Consider the following 17823-nt stretch of genomic DNA (forward strand, 5'->3'; position numbering starts at 1 on the left):
TTGCTGCTAGGGTTAGCATTGAGTTCTTAGTGCATAGCGTTCAGAATGAATTGATAACGAATGAATTATTCTTGGGTCCATGAATTCATCGTACGAAAGTCACCAAGTATTTGAAAATATCTCTCCTCGTACTTATTCCAAGCTATAAAGTAAGTTTTAGGATTCGAGGTCGTTGTGTTCGTATGTGAGTTTCTTCGCTATTACCCTCAGGCCTCAGATTTGGAATCACGAACCTCGTGCATAGTTGAACGTGCCGTTTATGTAATGCAAGTCCATATATCCTAGAGAAAGGTACATACTATGATCCTTCTAATGCATGACCAACACACATGACAGAGGAATGAGTAAGATTCTATATATTTGCTGGTCTTGCTGTAGCTCACACGATGGGACAGGTCTTTCTCCAATCGTCAGCTTATATCTCAACTACGTTGGTACTGCTCAGCCGGCTAGAAACTTCCCAAAGGGGTAAAAATGGTGATTTCTTATTGTTGCCTCAACCAGCCATATTTACGGTGCCTATCACTTATAGTTACGCAATAAAATCCAACTGATTAGATGAGTCGTAAACCCGAAAACGCAGCTTTGAACATCGAACCATTCAGACATCTTCAACCCCGCAGCCCCGCAAACTTGAGAATGATTCCAAAGCCAAGATCACATCAGTAACCAATCAGAGAATTGGGTTTCCAAGTTCAGCTGTAACCATGGTTCGACACTTCAGCCTGTGAAGGCTCGGCAGTTTTGGCGGTTGTATAACAGAATTGTTAAAGACCAGGCTTGTTTAACTACCACTAAACATCACTTTTGTTAGTGGTATGTGGCTCAGCTTCAAACGTCAAGACAAACCAGTCGTTAAGATTATGCGAAATAGGAATGGACTCGTGAGAGTCATCTACAAAAGCCGCCATTCCGATGAGTTCCCACATGACTATTACGATTGTGGGCAAAGTAAGGCAATTTAAGCTATACAGGGTTGCTATGATTCCATATGATCGACTTCCATGCCATTAACTAGAACGAAGTTCCGAGGAGATAGTCAAGTCAGTACCCTGAATTGGTATTACGACTACTGTAATTGGTTCAAGGCGTTCCTCTGTGTGATATATAATTATTAGATGACTCGTCACTGCCTGCAATAAATACCAACATCAACCTTAGTTGAAATTCTTGTCTCTACCGAACATCTTCCTAAACTCACTATCTTCATATCTAAATATCTAAGGTCAACAGAAATGTATATCAAAGGGCCTCATGCCGAACCCGAACTTCCGGTGCTCAGGAAGCTAATTCGAGAGAACCCATTGGGTCTTCTGACCACCGCCATTCCCTCCCCAAACTTCCCCTTTCTTCAGTCCAGCCATATTCCTTTCGTTCTTGATATCGAAGATGAGACAAGCGAGACGGAGTTGGGAAAGCTTCGAGGTCATCTCGCCAGAGTTAACCCTCAAAGCAAAGCCATGATCGAGAACCTTACCGAAAATCCACAGTTGAATAATGTAATCGAGCAAGACGTTATCGTCATTTTCAACTCTCCTATTCAACACTACGTCACGCCAAAGTTCTACACAGAAACCAAGCCTACGACTGGAAAAGTCGTTCCAACATGGAACTACGCTGCTGCACAAGTCTATGGCCGCGCCAAGATCTTCTATGATACCAAGTCTGATGAGGCTGGACAGTTTCTTTCAAAACAAATTTCGGATCTCAGCCGCCATGCCGAGACTAATGTTATGGGTTTCACTGGTGGTGATAACCCTGTGGACTGGAAGGTATCTGATGCGCCTGGTCGATTCATCGACCTTTTGAAGAAGAGCATCATTGGAATCGAAATTGAAATTACGCATATGGGAGGAAAGTTCAAAATGAGCCAAGAGATGGGCACGGGCGACCGAGAAGGTGTCATCAAGGGATTTTCTAGGCTTGAATCTGAGACTGCAAAGGAGATGTCGAAGCTGGTTCAGGCTCGAAGCGATTTGAAGGAGGCGAAAAAGGCAAGCGTGTAAATTAAGCATCTAGAGAATAGTACTGTCGTCTCAGGAGGGCTGATGGACGAAGAAACCGAAATGAGAAAAATGCTATCAATCGAAATTACTCAACTACCTGCCTCAAAGCGATTCATACGAGCTCCGAAATCAAAATAAAACCAGAAACAGAAACTGTTCATCTTTCATGACACACTGTTTTGGGGGCAAGAAGTTAGGCATACCTAGACAATATTGACTTGTCCATGAATTACACAGCAACAAACAGCCCAGTAATCCATTGACGGGGAATTGCTAGACCTGTTCTGAAAGCATGCCGATTCTCTATTATTCGTAGCCAAGCATTCCTACCATATTACGAAGCCGGACTACGGTTGACAAATGCCATGCTCCGTCTCGGCGATCCCCCGATCGTTAAAACCCGGAACGGTCGACGATCAGTTGATAGTCCGGCCAAACGGGCCTCAACGAGCGAACGACGGCAGCCAGGTTCCCACGTGGAGTCTGTCATTGGGGCTTGGCTCCCGCTGCACTCCATACAATAGCCTACCTTAGACCCTATGGTATGCTATTCCACACCATTAACTTTCCCATGTTTGTTGAACTCTGACTCCGTCAAAAGACCATTCTACTCCCACGTGCAGCAAAGTCCCTTACTCAGGGTCTTGAAGATCTCACCCGCTATCTAGATCCGGCATCGAGGCCATCCCGCGCTCGCTATTCAATTGTCAATACGAGTCTCCCGAGCAACGAATCAGCGGCCCCACGTGTCGCCGTGGGTCGTCGCGTTGTAACCCTTCAACCGCTCACTTTGCACGGGACGAGGGGCTTGAAGCGGGCCTGAGGCTTCATATCAGCAAGTTACGTTTGGCAGAAGCGAAATGTGATTGTAGAGTTTCAAGCTTGTGACCGTTCTAGACGGTAAAAAGCCTCAGGCTTGCCGTTAGACGCGGGAGGTGATGGGCATACTATGGAGATGCAGAGTGGGGGTTGGAATTCAAGATAATTTATATAAACACCAAAGAGTCAATTGATGCTACAGATGGTGGGGGTTGGTCATAGACATTCTCGTTTTTTCTCTGATATTCTTGTGCTGTTGCAAGCCTCGATCTACCGTTGGTTCATTTCGGTACTTAATCGAGACTCCATTCCCAGATCGAGATCATGGACAAAGCTACACTTCTAACCGCTTCCAAAGTGGATCTGAACGTTTCGACCCATCCCCGCTCCGAAATCACCAGGTTGATCGCTCCGTCACTACAAATTGCCCTTCGCTTCCAGAGCCTCGTCGGTTCAATCTCCATCTTCCTTTGCCTCCATGCCTGCATCATTGCGAGCAGCGCGTCCGTCGCCGTCCTCCAGGGGAGCAAGATCGTGACCCTAAACGCCTTCATCGCAGCAAAGTATAGCGCTTTTCATAGCTTCAACATGTCTACACAAGCCGTTGCGAGTGCATGGAACTCCAAGAATGTCCAGAGATTACGCAAAAAGCTCTGGTACGAATTCGCCGTCTTCATTCTCGGCAGCGGGAACCTGGTATTCCTCATGCTCTTCTGGCCTGGATGGTGGGTGCTTGCAGGCGCATGCTGGGGAGTTTGGATGCTCTTCGGCTGAAGCTTCTTCCACGCGTTTCGAGTGTCTTTATGACTTCTCAGCCAAATCTCAAAGGTGATCCACTCGTGATATATCCAACGCCCGAGCCGACACAACCCATTTCCAAACAAACTTCGATGTTTTGTGACAGTCGGCAGCACCATCTCAGCGCGAGAAGAAGAACGTATTACCACCAGCGTCCTTCCTCACCTCCTTCCCGTAGTCCTTCTCGGGGTCAAACTCCTGCCACATGCTCGCAGGAAAGATATGTTTGTTCTTCTCGTACCACCGCCTATCAACGACTTTGGTGAGAGTGGGATCTTCATCAGCGCCCTCGAGGGTGTTAATATCGGGGAGCGATTCTGCTGCAGCAGCTTTAGATGAGGGTGTGGCGAGAGGATCATTGGATTCGGCATCATCGATCGATTCGGGATTTCGAGGAGGTTCCGCACTGTACTTAAATACAGGCTCGCCATCAGGACCAGGTGTCTTGTTCATGGCGAAGAAGTAGAAGTCATAATGCTAGACGGCAATCAGAGGTTGTTAAATAGCGAGGTCGGCGAGAAAACTTACGTGAGGTATAATGACTGTTCCGCGAACAAGCATCAAATCATCCACTCCAACTCTAGCCCATTCCCTCCTAGCATTGGACTTTTCACCCACGCCCAGATCGGCACCGACCTTGCGACTCTTGTCGAGGAAAACCCATATGAAGTCTCCCTTCTTCAATCGGACGATTCCACCGGGAATATTAGTCCCGTCGTAGAATACGAAAGGTAGCGCAATCTCGGTCGCTTTGACCGCTGCTTGGATAGCCAAGAATTCGCGACGTAATGCGTCTCGTTCAGCGGCTTCCTTGCGCAATGCAGCTTTCGTCATGGCTTTCGGCACCATTCCCACCGAAGCATTGGCCTTGAACTTGGTCTTGACCTCGCCTTCATTACCTTCGGCATCGTCTGCGCCGGCGTTCTTGGCCTTCGTCGGTTTTATCGATGGTCCCTCATCCTCGCCCTCTTCATCGTCAAACGACAACAGCTTCTTCCCTTGCTTCTTTTTCTTCTTCTTCAATGGTCGCGCGCCACTTCCTGTATCACTGCCAGCGTTGTCAGGAGTGCCTGTCAAGGAAGCATCCGGAGTGGACGTGCCTGAAAACGCAGCTTCGCGAGATTCGCGCTCCTGTTGTTCAAGGACTTCGGCGCGTCGCTTGCGAAAATCGGAGAGAGCAACGAGACCGACCGTATGCGTGGAGAGCCGTTCATTTGTGGTTTTGTTCTGCGGTGTGAACCGCGAGGTTCCTGAGTCTGACATTTTATGGTTTAGTTTGTGATGGTCGGCGGAATAAATGGCTTGGTTTACTCGATAGGTACGATAACGATAAGAAGACTGTGTCAAATAACGTTGTGCACTGTTTATTATGTGTCATAATGCTTAAGTTCAACTGCTCCAGGGTGGGCTTCAATGAATGGAAGTCATGGTCAGTAACTCCCACTATAATACATAATTTCTTACCGATATGAATACTTAAGTGTTGAGATATCGTAAATAATTTGAGGTCTAGAACTACATATCATGATTCTAATGACGGCTGTGCAGCGTAATTATCGAATATAATGTTGTCTACCAACCATTTCCGTATTATAAACTCCACAGTTGCTTCGACGTCATTCACTACCCTCAGCCCATCACCATCATTAGACATGCAACGATCTTATTTCTTGCGAGCTTTGCCTTCAACTTCATCAACAAAAACAAACTTCTTAAATACTAGAAGTAGATCCACAATGACAAACGTCGACACTTCTTTACCCCCAGAACCCACTGGCGCAGCCGCCAAATTTGCTGCTCAGCATGCCGAAGAGCATCCGCTGAAGCTCTATGGAGGCTGGTTCTGTCCTTTCGTCCAACGCACTTGGATCACAATTCACGAAAAGAAAATTCCTCACCAATATGTGGAGATCAATCCGTACAAGAAAGAGGCTCACTTTATGGCCATGAACCCCCGTGGATTGGTCCCTACTCTTGCAGTACCCGTTGACCCGAAGGGCAAGGTGCAGAAACCTCTGTTTGAGAGCAACATCATTTGTGAATATCTCGATGAGGCATTCACGGACGAGTCTAAGTTTGGGCCTCGCCTTCTTCCTACCGACCCATATGAGAGGGCAAGATGTCGTATTTGGATCGATCATATCAGCACACGCATCATTCCTGCGTGGTATAAGCTCATGCAGCACACTCCCGACAAGCCTTTCAGCCTTGATGAGGCAAGAGAAGAACTCAGAGGACGCATCAAGTCTCTCGTTGTGGAGATGAACCCTGAAGGCCCATGGTTTCTCGGCTCGACTCTGAGTCTGGTGGATATTTGCTTAGCACCATGGGCGAAACGTCTATTTCTAATTGATCACTACAAGGAGGGCGGCCATGGCATCCCGGAATCTGGAGAAGGTAAAGATGGGGAGATTTGGAAGAGGTGGAAGAAGTGGTATGATGCAATTCTCAACCGTGATAGTGTGAAGGAGACCTGGAGTGCTGATGAACGATACATCATTGCGTATAAGAGATATGCCGAGGATACTACCAACTCTGAAGTTGGTCAGGCTACGCGTTCAGGCAAGCGTCTTCCTTAAGGTGTTTGAGGAACTACCATTAGAGATATCCAGCTGCAAACTTTATGAGGTCGGCAATGAAACAACTCGGGCAACTCTTTTCATCTCATACACATGCCTCTTAGAATCAGAACATGTTTCATTTCACTCCTTCTCGCAGTACATTAAAGCTGATAACTATGACTATAAGCCACAAATACGCCGAAGTTACTTCCTGGGTCCCATATTTTATCATCTTCACGACGTCTAACTCTCGTCCATAGTCTAGAGGTACGCGGTAGTCACTTGAGGAGGATTGCCGAACAAGTTTGTCCTCTTAACAAATAGGCGATGTCACTACATGGGCCTTTACTACGATAAGATGGTTACAGATTAAAAAGAACCCTTACACACCGTTGAGGTTCATGTGCTTCAAGGCAAATGGTACTTAAGCATCTTCTAAAGCCACTCGCTTCGTGAATCGCCTATGACAATTCAGGAAGACTTCGAGAACACGGGAGGAACCTTCCGTTACTTGCCTAGGTATATGACGACGCGAAGGTTCAACGTAGCATCGCAGTTAGTAAAAGTCCGAAATCGTACAGATGGGTGTTGTTGGACACCGACGGTGGCTTAAGCCACTGTGATCCTCGAAAGAGCCGCACTTTTGCCTTGGGATACGAACCTGTTTAAACATACACCACTTCAAGACTCGGTTAGATGCTGGCTCTTGATCAAATGGGAGCTATTCAAGTGCTTGCCAAACGTCTCCTCAAAGCACAAGGCGTAGACGAAGAAAGCAATCAAGGAGGCAGCCAAACAATAGGGTTTCACACAGAAACGAAGTCCTCGCCTTCTGCAAGGTTTACCCTCGATCTTCAACATGCGACCATTCGGTACCTAGACCATGGACGTCATTCTTCGCTACCAATCAATACTTGACATCATACAAAACCACGCACCATATCACAAACAAAGTCCCAGACTTCCGACAGCGGGATCACAAATGTCCCGTCGTCAATCGGCTCCGGCGTCGGCGGCCGGTAGGATACCGATACGGGCCGTCGCACATGCAATAAACGTGGCTCCGTCCAAGGCAGATGCTCAAAAACACGCAAGATGTGAACAAACACGGCAATTGAGCAGAATAGAGGGGAAAAAAACGATGTCACGTAAACGTTAGAAGCCCACATAACATTGTTTGCCCGTCGATATGTTTAGCAACACCATGCATGACGGGGCGTGATGCAAGTCATGAGCTGAGGGAAGATCCCTGCCGAGGCCTTCTGGGGTTCCACAGGCCTAGATCTCTAGCGGTCAATGCCATCGGACAGCGCTGTGAAATGTCAACGAGGCAATCGCCCGCAGACCGCTCTCTTGGGGTCAACTGATAGCCGTCATTGGAAATTGTTTGTGGTACGCTTAATAAACGTGTATATCCGGAACTTATTGACAGAAACGTTGCGTACGGTGAATGAGAGGTAAAGCCACCTGCCGGTCACTGTAACAGGGTCCAGCCTGTGCCTCTCACCGTGCCTTTTCAAACATTCGATGACCGTCGTTGTTCCTCTCGTTTATGCGGAGAGGTGGACTCGTCGATCATAGATTGGTGAGATGGGGATGGATCCTGGGTCTAGAATTAGACATGGCACAGTCCAGCCTTTCGAGGTTTCTTCCGCTTTTCCCGCTTTTGACAAGTACTGGTTGAGTTGAGTCTTTGAGACTTAATAATCTGCCAGGGCAAGATACACACAACATAACTTGTGAGTTTGCCACGAGGATTCGTTGCTGTTGCTTGTCGTGTTATCATGCCTTTTGCTTTTACTTGCATGCATACATCGTGAATGTGTACCGTGTTACGCGATATCATTCGTTGCAAGCTTGGAAAAAGTGCCCAATTTGATCTTGTTACTATTTTATTCTTACCAACTTAGTGACCAAGCTTGAAGAGTTTTCCCAACATAATTACCTCATGAGAGCTTTGACATGCGATGAAAGTTACCATGATCCATCATGTTAGTGATCTTCCGATTCTCGCGTTAGCTTAGTGCATCTGCCAGCCACCCTTGAACTTTGATGGCACGGAAACTGCTTGACGGTTAGCCCATCGGCCGTCGATACTTGTGGTGGCTGGTGATGGTCCAACTAACTCATTGTAGAAGCTCAACTTGAATAAAGCTGCAAAAGCCTTGAGCGTGATCAAAGAAGCATAAAGAAAAGCCCACCACCCGTCAATGTTTCATGCGGACCTACGGCCTGGTTCCTAGACTCCTCCACTGTAAGCGGGTCTTCAACGCTGACTTACAGAAGACCCTGGCAGGCATTCAGTGGAAGCTTGTGATTCTTTGGGGCAATCCGCTACAGATTATGGCATTCCTAGCCTCCAGGACCTACAACCGTTAACGCATTATATTTTCCGTCCCGCATCATCCGTCAAGGTAGCATAGACCATCAAGATTAATACAACGTGCCCCTAATATCTCAAATCAAGAATCAATAACAGCACAAGGGAAAGCAATAGTATCACCTTGTAGACAAAGGTTCTGGACCTTGTTAGTTACCTTAGCTACTATTTTAGGCCCGCCGTGCATGCACAAAACCGTACCGGACTGCCGAGCTGAAGACATGGCCCCACGGCGGGAATACGAGATCCCAGCAGGGGTGAGTGTGAGCGATGCGAGTGAGTTGTGGTTGTGGTACGTCACTTGACATATTCTCCATCATTCTCAACGCTTGTGCTGAGAATGTAGTGAATTCGGTCCTATCTGAGTCACGGATATGCATAATTCACTGGCAACCGAGTGAGTTAGGTTGAAGTATAAAGAAGGCCTTGTCCGCTCGCGTATTTGACGTTAAAGGATCATCAATTGACTTCAACTCCAAAAGATCATCATCTCCCATCACAGACAAAGATCATCCTCATCACCCCGCAGTCTAGTCTCTTTCGCAGGCCAACCTCCTCACTACTCGACTTATAATCAGTCATAAATCTTCCTCCATCCTCCCTCAACTCATACTACTTTTTCAGTAGCCTCTCAATAATCGCCAACATGCAATTCTTCACTCTTCTCTGCCTCGCTACCTCCGCCCTGGCCCTCCCTCAGACTCTCACCAAGCGAGAGACTTGTATGGACAAGGGCAGCAAGGTCACTGAATGGACCGTCAAGGACTTCAAGTACGAAGCCGTCTACACCCATAACACCCCCACAAAGCAGACAAACTCTGCCACCGTTACCTTCACCCTTCAGAACCGCGGCGTCGGTTATGAGGGTAAGTGCTCAGCCAAGTCCACAGACGCCAAGAAGGACTTCTTCACTGGTAACACCGACTACAACTGTGATGTTCCCTTCGAGGGCGACTCTGCTTCATTCAAGTACAACCGCAAGTCCGGCGTCATCTCCATCTTCCAGCACTGGTCCTGCGTCAAGGAGGGCGGTTGGTACGAAGCCAAGGGTAACACAACCTTCACTCCCAAGTGCACCGAGAAGACCTGGAAGAACGCCCACTACAAGGCCGGCGGTGACAAGGCCTACTCCAACCGTCGGGTAACTTGCCAGCAGAAGCAACTCAAGGTTCCTGTCCTTGAGATGCAGGCTGTCCTGTAGGGGGCAATATTCTTACGACCCTTGTTGTTCATTCGCGATTCATGATAACATCTTTTAATACCTTTTAAGCGCAAGCTTTTGGAGTTGGATTTGGCTTTTTGGGATACCACTCTTCATCCACGACTACGCCGTAACGACGGACGGATATGATCTACGATCTCCATGACATTCATTAGACTAATAGCATTAATTGGATTGAGGAATACGGGAAAAGCTGCCATAGCAGCCATTTTAGACAATCAATGAAATAATTGCATCGCAATTAGACATGTTAATGATCTCAAATTGTGTGATTCTCGTGACCTTCAGCCGTTGACACAGCGATGTCGTCTCTCAATGCAGCCCATGAGCGGTCCCAATAACATTCGTTGTCAGTAAAGAATTGTGGCAATACCACGTATGATTAATTAGCGATATCGAATATTTCGTGTTGCAAACAATGTAAAGCGGTGTGGTCGTGATGGGAGATCGCATGGTGGTGAGACATCCAAGGGAGTCGTCCAACGCCGGAACGCCATTCAATGAAAGCCATACCTGCTGTGCCCTGTCTTCGCTGCAATCTTTTGCGTAACGTTGCTGTCGCTTTTGTCTTCGAGTTTCTAGAAGCCTCTTGACCTCTATCATAAAGCGCCATCTTTATACGATTTTATGGCGGCATTACCTGCAGGTGGCTGCATGTTGTTGAAGTATGGGTGTCTCACAACTCACTGCGATTTAATTAATTCGGGTTTCTCAATCGCCACAGGTGTCCAGCGCCATGTGACTTACACCATTTACAATGCGAAAAAAGAACTCGACGTTATTGACTTGTGATCTTGTCTCGATTTACACCCAGTTTCCAGAATTCTACCCTGCTGGGCCGACCCACTGGTCAAGGTGAACAATTTTCTCATCCAGCGAAGTAGGTATGAGACAAGTCCTAATCAATCTCAGCCATTTGCCAGGCCCAGCAACCCGTTGAAGGGGTGTTTCGTATCACTCTGTCGGCATGTATCATTGGCCTTGTGTAAGTGGTGTATCGAGTACCAACTAGAACAAGATTATGGGCAAAACATGGATTAGAACCAGAAAAATTAAAATTTTAATCGTCATGCTTTCTGTAGGTTGTTTTCCCATATTGTCACATTTCTTTTATTTCCTTCTGCTATACAAGCCTGGCATGGAAAGGCTGTTCTATCATCGCATTGTGTTAGACTATTCGCAATCTCAGCATCACCCTCCCTCATTACGAGGGAGATACCAATGCTATGGATACGGGCCATGTCAGGTATAAAAGGGAGCGAACCTACTTCTGGGGACTTAGTATCTGTAGTGGTTTACTATTTTCTGGTCTTCTTTCCGAACACCAAAAGCTATTCTCTCCCTCTCTCTCGAAAACCATGTAGTTGGGTGCTCCGCGGGGAGATCTTCCTTATTTGGTCGTTGGTAAAGTCAACATTCTGAGTCGCTTGATTAGGCCATTTCCGCCGACTGGTGTCCTCCCCACTACTCGCTCTTACATCCACCTTTTGAGTGGGAGTACCCGAGAAGCATTCTTTGAACAGGGAGAGCAAAGTGGTTTATTATAAATGGGCTGAGATTCGCCAAAAGTGATGCTTCATTCGCAAAGTGATACCACTCAAGGGCTCATACCAGACCATCTGAACTCGCAGCTTATTAACCTCAACAATGGGGTACGGATATGATGTATCCCACCCAAGGAGTGGGGCCGTTTTCTACCTCAGATTGACGAGAATGGTAGGTTATTCTGGCTTGGCTTCCCCGCATCAACCTACCATTGAGGTATCTCGAAGAGGCAACAAACGTTAGACGATGACGGTAAGAATCCCGAGCAAGTCCCGGCCTGGGGTAATCATGGCAAGAGAACGTGGCTGTGATGCTTGGAAACGCGGGGTATAAATAATCATGTATTTAAACTTAAATACTATTCATCTTTCTTCTTCGATACTCTAGAGTTGCCATATACACTCGCATCACTATTCATCATGACTTCGCAAACTATGAAGGCTGTCAACTACCAAGGCCCCTACAAGGTCAAGGTCCAGGATATCGAACTCCCTAAGCTGGAGCATCCTGACGACGTTATTGTCAAGGTTACGACTGTAAGATTTCCAAATCTCTCTGTATATATATCGCAAGGGCTAATAATTGTTCAGGCTGCTATCTGTGGTTCAGACTTACAGTAAGGAGAACAATATGTAAACAAAAAGTTATACTTACAAATTATAGCATGTATGAAGGCCGAACAGCAGCAGAACCCGGCATTACCTTTGGTACGATTACTATTCTTACATCATCCATCTCCTTGCTAACATCCCAGGTCATGAGAACATGGGTATTGTAGAACAGCTTGGTGAAGGTGTCACGCTGCTAAAGAAAGGAGACCGAGTCGTCATGCCCTTCAACGTCGCTGATGGCCGATGTCGTAACTGTGAAGAGGGCAGAACTGCTTTCTGCACTGGCGTCAACCCCGGATTTGCCGGAGGCGCTTATGGCTATGTCGCCATGGGTCCTTATCGAGGAGGCCAGGCTCAGTATATCCGCGTTCCCTATGCAGACTTCAACGCCCTCAAGCTCCCTGCTGGTAAGGAGCATGAGGCTGATTTTATTCTTCTGGCCGGTGAGCATATCCACTTTCTATCTCTTGTATCTTTTATTGAGCTTGCGCAGATATCTTCCCCACTGGATGGCACGGCGTTGAAATTTCTGGTTTCCGATCAGGCGAGAGCGTCGCCGTCTTTGGTGCCGGCCCCGTCGGTCTCATGGCCGCTTACTCCGCTGTTCTCCGTGGCGCATCCCGAGTATTCGTCGTTGACCGGGTTCCCGAGCGTCTTCAAGCCGCCGAGAAGATTGGCTGCACACCAATTGACTTCTCAAAGGGAGATGCTGTTGACATGATTATCAAGGCTAACGATGGGGAAGAGGTTGATCGATCTGTTGATGCTGTCGGCTACCAGGCTGTCAGCAAGAGCGGTGATACTGAGCAGCCCAATATTGTGTTGGAAAATATGATTCGGGTGACTAGAGCATGTGGTGGTCTGGGAATTCCTGGTCTTTACGTCCCTAGTGATCCTGGTGCTTCTGATGAGGCTTCAGCGAAGGGTATGATCAGCCTCAGCTTCGGCAAGCTATTTGAAAAGGTATGATTCCCTATACTGTCTCGCTAATTGAAGGAGATTTTAAGATTGAATTAGGGACTTACTATCGGCACCGGACAATGCAATGTCAAGTCTTACAATAGATATCTCCGAGATCTCATTATTTCTGGTCGAGCTAAGCCCAGCTTTGTTGTCTCGCATGAGATCAATATTGAAGAAGCTGAAGTGGCCTATGAGAAGTTTGACAAGCGAATTGACGGATATACGAAAGTTCTTATCCACCCTAATGGTGGGTTTTAAAGCTGGGGATTAGGAACAAAAGCTGCTGGGTGCTTTATAAGAGCATGCTGGAGAGAGTTATATGTATCTGTAGGTGATGTTTGTGAGGCTGGGAGCGTGTGTCCGGCACTGTTGAAGTGTATTGAAGTTTAAGGAAGTATTCACAGCGCAAAATTGATCAATTGTATCCTACCATAATCGCAACACACCCTCCAATTCCGCTGCCATATAATCTAACTAGGGAATAACACAAAATGATACTTGCATGGGAACTTGACATGAGCCAGGGCAAGACTGTTTAGATCTCCTATCTTACAAAACCATCATTTTCATGTTTCACTTGCAGAAAAGATAGCTATATAGTTTATCAGTAACCAATTTCAAGCACTGAAATCCAGAAATGTTGTCGATTTTTTGGAGATATCGTTTGAAATTTACAAGAGCCCTAGACCTCCTGGAAACTCATGTCTGATCATGTCATTCCAACCAAGTCCTTCTTTCTTTCCTCCAAAACCATGCCACTTTTCAACATGAAGAAAACGAAGTTATTCCCCTTATCACAAATCGATCCAAAGTTGCGATGTCGGAACCATCGTGAGTCCAATTGGCTAGACTGGGCATAGTCACGTTGAACCATGACTTCATCTGCTATAAATACACTTGAGCTTCCCAAAGAGGAAAGAAGTCTCTTCACCGAGATCTAAGGAATTGACTCATTTTTCTCTCTTGTATTATATATATATATATATATCGTAAGGCTTGGCAGAGATTTCAATCGTCTTCAATGAATATACAAATTAATCATGACCACTATAACTTCTCTTGAGTTGGCGAGTATTCGCCCTACTGACGAGGGTGAGGCAGAACTTTCATCTATCGATGCGCTTCCACCAACAGATCGAGGTCGAGGGGCTTATACAGCCCTGGCTTGCTGTACAATTGCCCAAGCGCCTATATGGGGTCAGTATCCGACCTTCCAGCCATTAGAACCACATCTGACTTGCCCTTAGGTTACTCGGTTTCATTTGGAATCTTTCAAGAGTACTACACCGCTCATACCAGCCTCAAGGCCTCCCCAAGCGCTATCGCGTCCATTGGCGCATCTCAGACAGGAATCATGTATCTCATGATGCCTCTGGCCTTCATCGCTCTAAATCGCTTCCCCCGTCTTCGGAAGTGGTGCGGTCCTCTTGGCCTAGCTATCACCATAATCAGCTTAATAACTTCAGCTTTCGTCGGTAACGTTGCTGGCCTCATCGCTACCCAGGGTGTTCTTTACGCTATTGGGTGTAGCTTGCTTTTCAGTCCAATTTCACTCTACATGGACGAATGGTTTGTCAAACGAAAAGGTTTTGCCTACGGAGTTATGTGGGCTGGAAAATCAAGTGTTGGTGTCGCTATGCCGTTCCTCTTCAACATCTTACTCCAGCGATTCGGGCTCAAAGCAACCTTACTGTCTTGGGCAGTGGCATCAGTTGTTATGACTTTACCAACGCTCTTCTTTCTGAAGCCTCGAGTTGAAGTCAGTCGTGATTCAAGGCCGCGTCCTATCAGCTTTGCTTTCTTTGGATATGCTTCATTCTGGATGCTTCAGTTCGGCATTATTGTACAGTCATTGGGATATCTGATGCCAAGCACTTACTTGGCTAGTTATGCCACAGCAATTGGACTTTCATCTGTCACAGGACCGATCTTGCTGGCGCTCTTTTCGCTTGCCTCCGTGCCTGGATCTCTTATCCATGGAATGTTAGGCGACAAGATGTCTGGTGCCAAAGTCATCCTTGTCTCCTCTTTGGGAAGTGCACTTCCAGTGTTCCTCCTGTGGGGTTTGGATCGTCATATCAGCACGATGGTGGTCTTTGTGATTCTCTACGGCTTCTTTGCCGGAGGGTTCAGTGCGACATGGTCAGGAGCTCTGCAAGAAGTCAAGGGGACAAATGAATCAATCGATACATCCTTGGTATTCGGTATGCTACTTGGAGGCCGTGGTCTAGGCTTCATTGTTGCCGGGCCTCTCAGTGGTGCGCTCATCTCAGCAGGAAGTTCGTTGGCGAGTGGTGATAGCCTTGGGTATGCGACCAAATATGGTCCGATGATCCTTTGCACTGGCGTCACGGCAATTCTTGGAGCGTGGGCACCTATGTGCAAGATCGCCAATTCTGTTGGGAAGAAAGGACTCGAAAAATGTGCAAGACTGATATTGTAATTGCAAGTACTGAGATTTCACGTTGGCAGTCCAGGAATAGAGAAAAGGGCTATGGTCAGGGATTTGGTGTTCTAAAATGGTGCTTGTTCATCCAGTCAATGACTTTTAATTCTATAATTGCCATCAGGTCTTCAATCCGTCTTCTTCTTCTATCTCTTGGTGATCAATGCTTCACCATTCATGATACCAAGCGAAGCATCATCCGTCTCAATCCACTCCTCCCATGCTTTTGCCATCTCATCCAACTCATCACCAGTCGCATTACCCATCTCGATAGCCTTGTCGCGCGCGAAGCCAGTCAGTGAGCGATCCTTCATGGCTGATCCTGTAACGCGTTAGTGTAATTGTTCAGTATGTTGACTGATTTCTGACTTACCCCATGCTTTCTTGTCCCCGGGTGCACTATAGCACCACGTCCCGAAGCTCAAGGTAATGTCTTGACGGAGGACCCCAGCTTTCAAGGCCCATGAAAGAAGTTGACGGCCTCCCTTGTCTTGTCCTCCCTTGCCGGCAATGTTCTTGACCTGAAGCTCATGAAACTTGAGGAGGGCTGGAAGTTCAGGCCAGATGCACCACATGTGCATGTCACTCTCACGCAGAGAAAGTGTGCCCCCTGGTTTAGTGACTCGGAGCATTTCCCGGATGGCATCTACCGGTGCATCCAAATGACAGAGGACCTGATGCGCATGGGTGACATCAAATGCCGCGTCTGGGAAAGGTAACTTGAACACGTTGGCTTGCTGAAACTTGATGTTGGAGACGCCCTGAGAATCGGCATACTCCTTGGCTCGAACAAGGATCTCATCGGATATGTCGGTGGCAGTAATTTCACCATCAGGCATGTACTTTGCCAAAGATGCAGAAATCGTGCCAGAGCCAGCACCCACGTCGAGGAGATTAATCTTTGGGTTCTCTTTGACAATGGCCTGCAGCTTTGGGATAAGATGGGGGCTGCTGTTCTCGGCGGTTCGCCATTCGTGATGCCTCACTTCGGTAGCGGCATAGCCGTGGCCGTAATCGTTGTGTCCTGATACCATGATCCTTTGTTTAAGTATTGCTTGTTCAGGTGGTTTTCCGTTTCTAAGATGAATCAATCTTGAAGTGTCTATTCTAGGTTCTTAAAATATCTAAACTTTGTTGCGAAAGAAAGAATTATATATGTTTTATTCACTGGAGGCAAGTGAAGCTGTTTTCCGGTGCCTACCCTACTCTTTCGTCATCCCTGCCGGAGTTGAGGCCGGACATAGCTGTAGTGGGCCCATCAACTCCGGTGACCTTCAGTGGGGGAATGCTCAACTCCGGACCAATAGGCCACGACGTTGTTCAATGAGCAAACTCCAAAAATAAACGACAGCAATTGACAAGAAAATACGTCTATTGTTCTGTTACAATACCGAGTGGTAGCTCTAGAGTTTGTTCTAACAGGGAAATAGGAGATCACTGCCAATTTTGGTTTATGGTATGTGACGGACTTTCCGCGGACAAAGTCTTGAGAGCTGCCGTGGTAGGGTTGAATCCAAGTTTCAATACTTGGACAGGGACAGAACAATTTGCAAAGTTACGATGGAGGTCAAGATATCACAATCTCACAGAAACAACTGTTCCACTTTCAAGCCCTTCTCCTTGTCCGGGAGCAACGTTCCGGATCCCCAATAGCGGGAAGCCATCAATTAATACGATGCGGAGAAAAAGGCGGAACACCTCCGTCAAAACCCTAAAGCAGGGAATAAACTCAAGATCGCAAGCAGCTTAGCACAGTACGAAGGAGTGATGGAAAGAGTTGCCATTCGCTGGCCATATTTCCGAGGTCCTGCCTCGTGGACTTCCCCGTGGGGTTTGGTCCGTGAGGGGAAACAATGAGCTTCCTTTTTCAGTTTCTGATTACAGTAGCAGATGGGATTACAAAACAAAGTTGCATATTGTGGCTTGCTGTTGGTCCTTTTGTCCTGCATTGATACTCTATCTGCATTCTGAGGCTTCATCCAGATCTTGTTGGTAAAGCACCACTGAGACGTGAGCAAAGGAATCGCCAGAGCCGAAATGTGAAGACTCGACTGATTATTCAAACAGAGTTTCGTGACAGGCGTTGTAACTTTCCAGTACCGTAACTGCAATGGGGCCCCCTGTTCTCCAACCAAGACTGCAGAGCCGCCACCATCAAGGACGGCTCCTCGGCTGTGGCGTATCAGAGCCAAGTTTTTCAACTTCACATCAGAGCCGGAGCATTCTTCTCTTTATATGAATCACGGATATTCAGATGAAAGCAATTGATAACGTACATTTGTCAATCAAGATGAATTATCTCCGATATTGGAATGTACAAGCGACATCGGTCCATTTGCTCCTCCACAGTCGGGATTAACGAACAATCCATTAGACTTTTCGCTCCGCAACTCGGCCGTAAATCAAGAGCATGTCTAGCCTGTTAAATGGCCCGGGCCCGGCGAACTCCTTGTTCCCTGCGGGGTGATCTAA

At 47.1% G+C, this 17823-nt stretch overlaps 9 protein-coding genes across 9 annotated transcripts; 7 read left to right on the forward strand and 2 right to left on the reverse strand.

Moving 5' to 3' along the window:
* Positions 1-1235: 1235 nt before the first annotated feature.
* Positions 1236-2006, forward strand: BKA55DRAFT_596466 (transcriptional regulator PAI 2-type; the record flags this gene model as incomplete). The annotated part of the gene is made up of 1 exon (XM_046195951.1): positions 1236-2006. The coding sequence occupies one exon, from the start codon at positions 1236-1238 to the stop codon at positions 2004-2006; it is 771 nt and encodes a 256-aa protein (XP_046046628.1).
* A 1143-nt stretch (positions 2007-3149) lies between these two features.
* BKA55DRAFT_518160 (uncharacterized protein) lies at positions 3150-3599 on the forward strand (the record flags this gene model as incomplete). The annotated part of the gene is made up of 1 exon (XM_046188252.1): positions 3150-3599. One exon carries the CDS (start codon positions 3150-3152, stop codon positions 3597-3599), a length of 450 nt encoding a protein of 149 aa, XP_046046629.1.
* A 144-nt stretch (positions 3600-3743) lies between these two features.
* On the reverse strand, positions 3744-4886 carry BKA55DRAFT_518043 (XAP5, circadian clock regulator-domain-containing protein; the record flags this gene model as incomplete). Its single annotated transcript, XM_046188236.1, has 2 exons — positions 3744-4100; positions 4152-4886. The coding sequence occupies 2 exons, from the start codon at positions 4884-4886 to the stop codon at positions 3744-3746; spliced, it is 1092 nt and encodes a 363-aa protein (XP_046046630.1).
* Positions 4887-5225: 339 nt separating this feature from the next.
* Positions 5226-6316, forward strand: BKA55DRAFT_576540 (glutathione S-transferase). The gene has a single exon (XM_046193489.1). The coding sequence runs from the start codon at positions 5276-5278 to the stop codon at positions 6200-6202; it is 927 nt and encodes a 308-aa protein (XP_046046631.1). The 5' UTR covers positions 5226-5275; the 3' UTR covers positions 6203-6316.
* Positions 6317-6853: 537 nt separating this feature from the next.
* BKA55DRAFT_576541 (uncharacterized protein) lies at positions 6854-7695 on the forward strand. Its single transcript, XM_046193490.1, has one exon. It carries the CDS (start codon positions 7068-7070, stop codon positions 7341-7343), a length of 276 nt encoding a protein of 91 aa, XP_046046632.1. The 5' UTR covers positions 6854-7067; the 3' UTR covers positions 7344-7695.
* A 1179-nt stretch (positions 7696-8874) lies between these two features.
* Positions 8875-10024, forward strand: BKA55DRAFT_576543 (uncharacterized protein). The gene has a single exon (XM_046193491.1). It carries the CDS (start codon positions 9211-9213, stop codon positions 9763-9765), a length of 555 nt encoding a protein of 184 aa, XP_046046633.1. The 5' UTR covers positions 8875-9210; the 3' UTR covers positions 9766-10024.
* Positions 10025-11671: 1647 nt separating this feature from the next.
* On the forward strand, positions 11672-13521 carry BKA55DRAFT_113027 (uncharacterized protein). Its single transcript, XM_046184732.1, has 6 exons — positions 11672-11867; positions 11922-11947; positions 11995-12038; positions 12086-12385; positions 12436-12905; positions 12960-13521. Exons 1-6 carry the CDS (start codon positions 11751-11753, stop codon positions 13161-13163), a joined length of 1161 nt encoding a protein of 386 aa, XP_046046634.1. The 5' UTR covers positions 11672-11750; the 3' UTR covers positions 13164-13521.
* Positions 13522-13945: 424 nt separating this feature from the next.
* Positions 13946-15348, forward strand: BKA55DRAFT_542413 (major facilitator superfamily domain-containing protein; the record flags this gene model as incomplete). The annotated part of the gene is made up of 2 exons (XM_046190483.1): positions 13946-14102; positions 14153-15348. 2 exons carry the CDS (start codon positions 13946-13948, stop codon positions 15346-15348), a joined length of 1353 nt encoding a protein of 450 aa, XP_046046635.1.
* Positions 15349-15422: 74 nt separating this feature from the next.
* On the reverse strand, positions 15423-16594 carry BKA55DRAFT_113053 (S-adenosyl-L-methionine-dependent methyltransferase). The gene is made up of 2 exons (XM_046184733.1): positions 15725-16594; positions 15423-15673 (listed from the first exon to the last, which is right to left on the reverse strand). Exons 1-2 carry the CDS (start codon positions 16383-16385, stop codon positions 15498-15500), a joined length of 837 nt encoding a protein of 278 aa, XP_046046636.1. The 5' UTR covers positions 16386-16594; the 3' UTR covers positions 15423-15497.
* Between the last annotated feature and the right edge of the window lie 1229 nt (positions 16595-17823).

This window comes from Fusarium redolens (assembly GCF_020744475.1).
Source record: "Fusarium redolens strain MPI-CAGE-AT-0023 chromosome Unknown BKA55scaffold_13, whole genome shotgun sequence".
Lineage (NCBI taxonomy): Eukaryota > Fungi > Ascomycota > Sordariomycetes > Hypocreales > Nectriaceae > Fusarium > Fusarium redolens.

Bases quoted from the DNA above. Each gene is read 5' to 3' on its own strand.
- BKA55DRAFT_576540 (XM_046193489.1), top strand. From the start codon at position 5,276: ATGCAACGATCTTATTTCTTGCGAGCTTTGCCTTCAACTTCATCAACA.
- BKA55DRAFT_576541 (XM_046193490.1), top strand. From the start codon at position 7,068: ATGGACGTCATTCTTCGCTACCAATCAATACTTGACATCATACAAAAC.
- BKA55DRAFT_576543 (XM_046193491.1), top strand. From the start codon at position 9,211: ATGCAATTCTTCACTCTTCTCTGCCTCGCTACCTCCGCCCTGGCCCTC.
- BKA55DRAFT_113027 (XM_046184732.1), top strand. From the start codon at position 11,751: ATGACTTCGCAAACTATGAAGGCTGTCAACTACCAAGGCCCCTACAAG. The intron at 12,039-12,085 runs GTACGATTACTA...CTAACATCCCAG, and splicing joins AGAACCCGGCATTACCTTTG to GTCATGAGAACATGGGTATT. The intron at 12,386-12,435 runs GTGAGCATATCC...GAGCTTGCGCAG, and splicing joins TGATTTTATTCTTCTGGCCG to ATATCTTCCCCACTGGATGG.
- BKA55DRAFT_113053 (XM_046184733.1), bottom strand. From the start codon at position 16,385: ATGGTATCAGGACACAACGATTACGGCCACGGCTATGCCGCTACCGAA. The intron at 15,674-15,724 runs GTAAGTCAGAAA...AACGCGTTACAG, and splicing joins CGGGGACAAGAAAGCATGGG to GATCAGCCATGAAGGATCGC.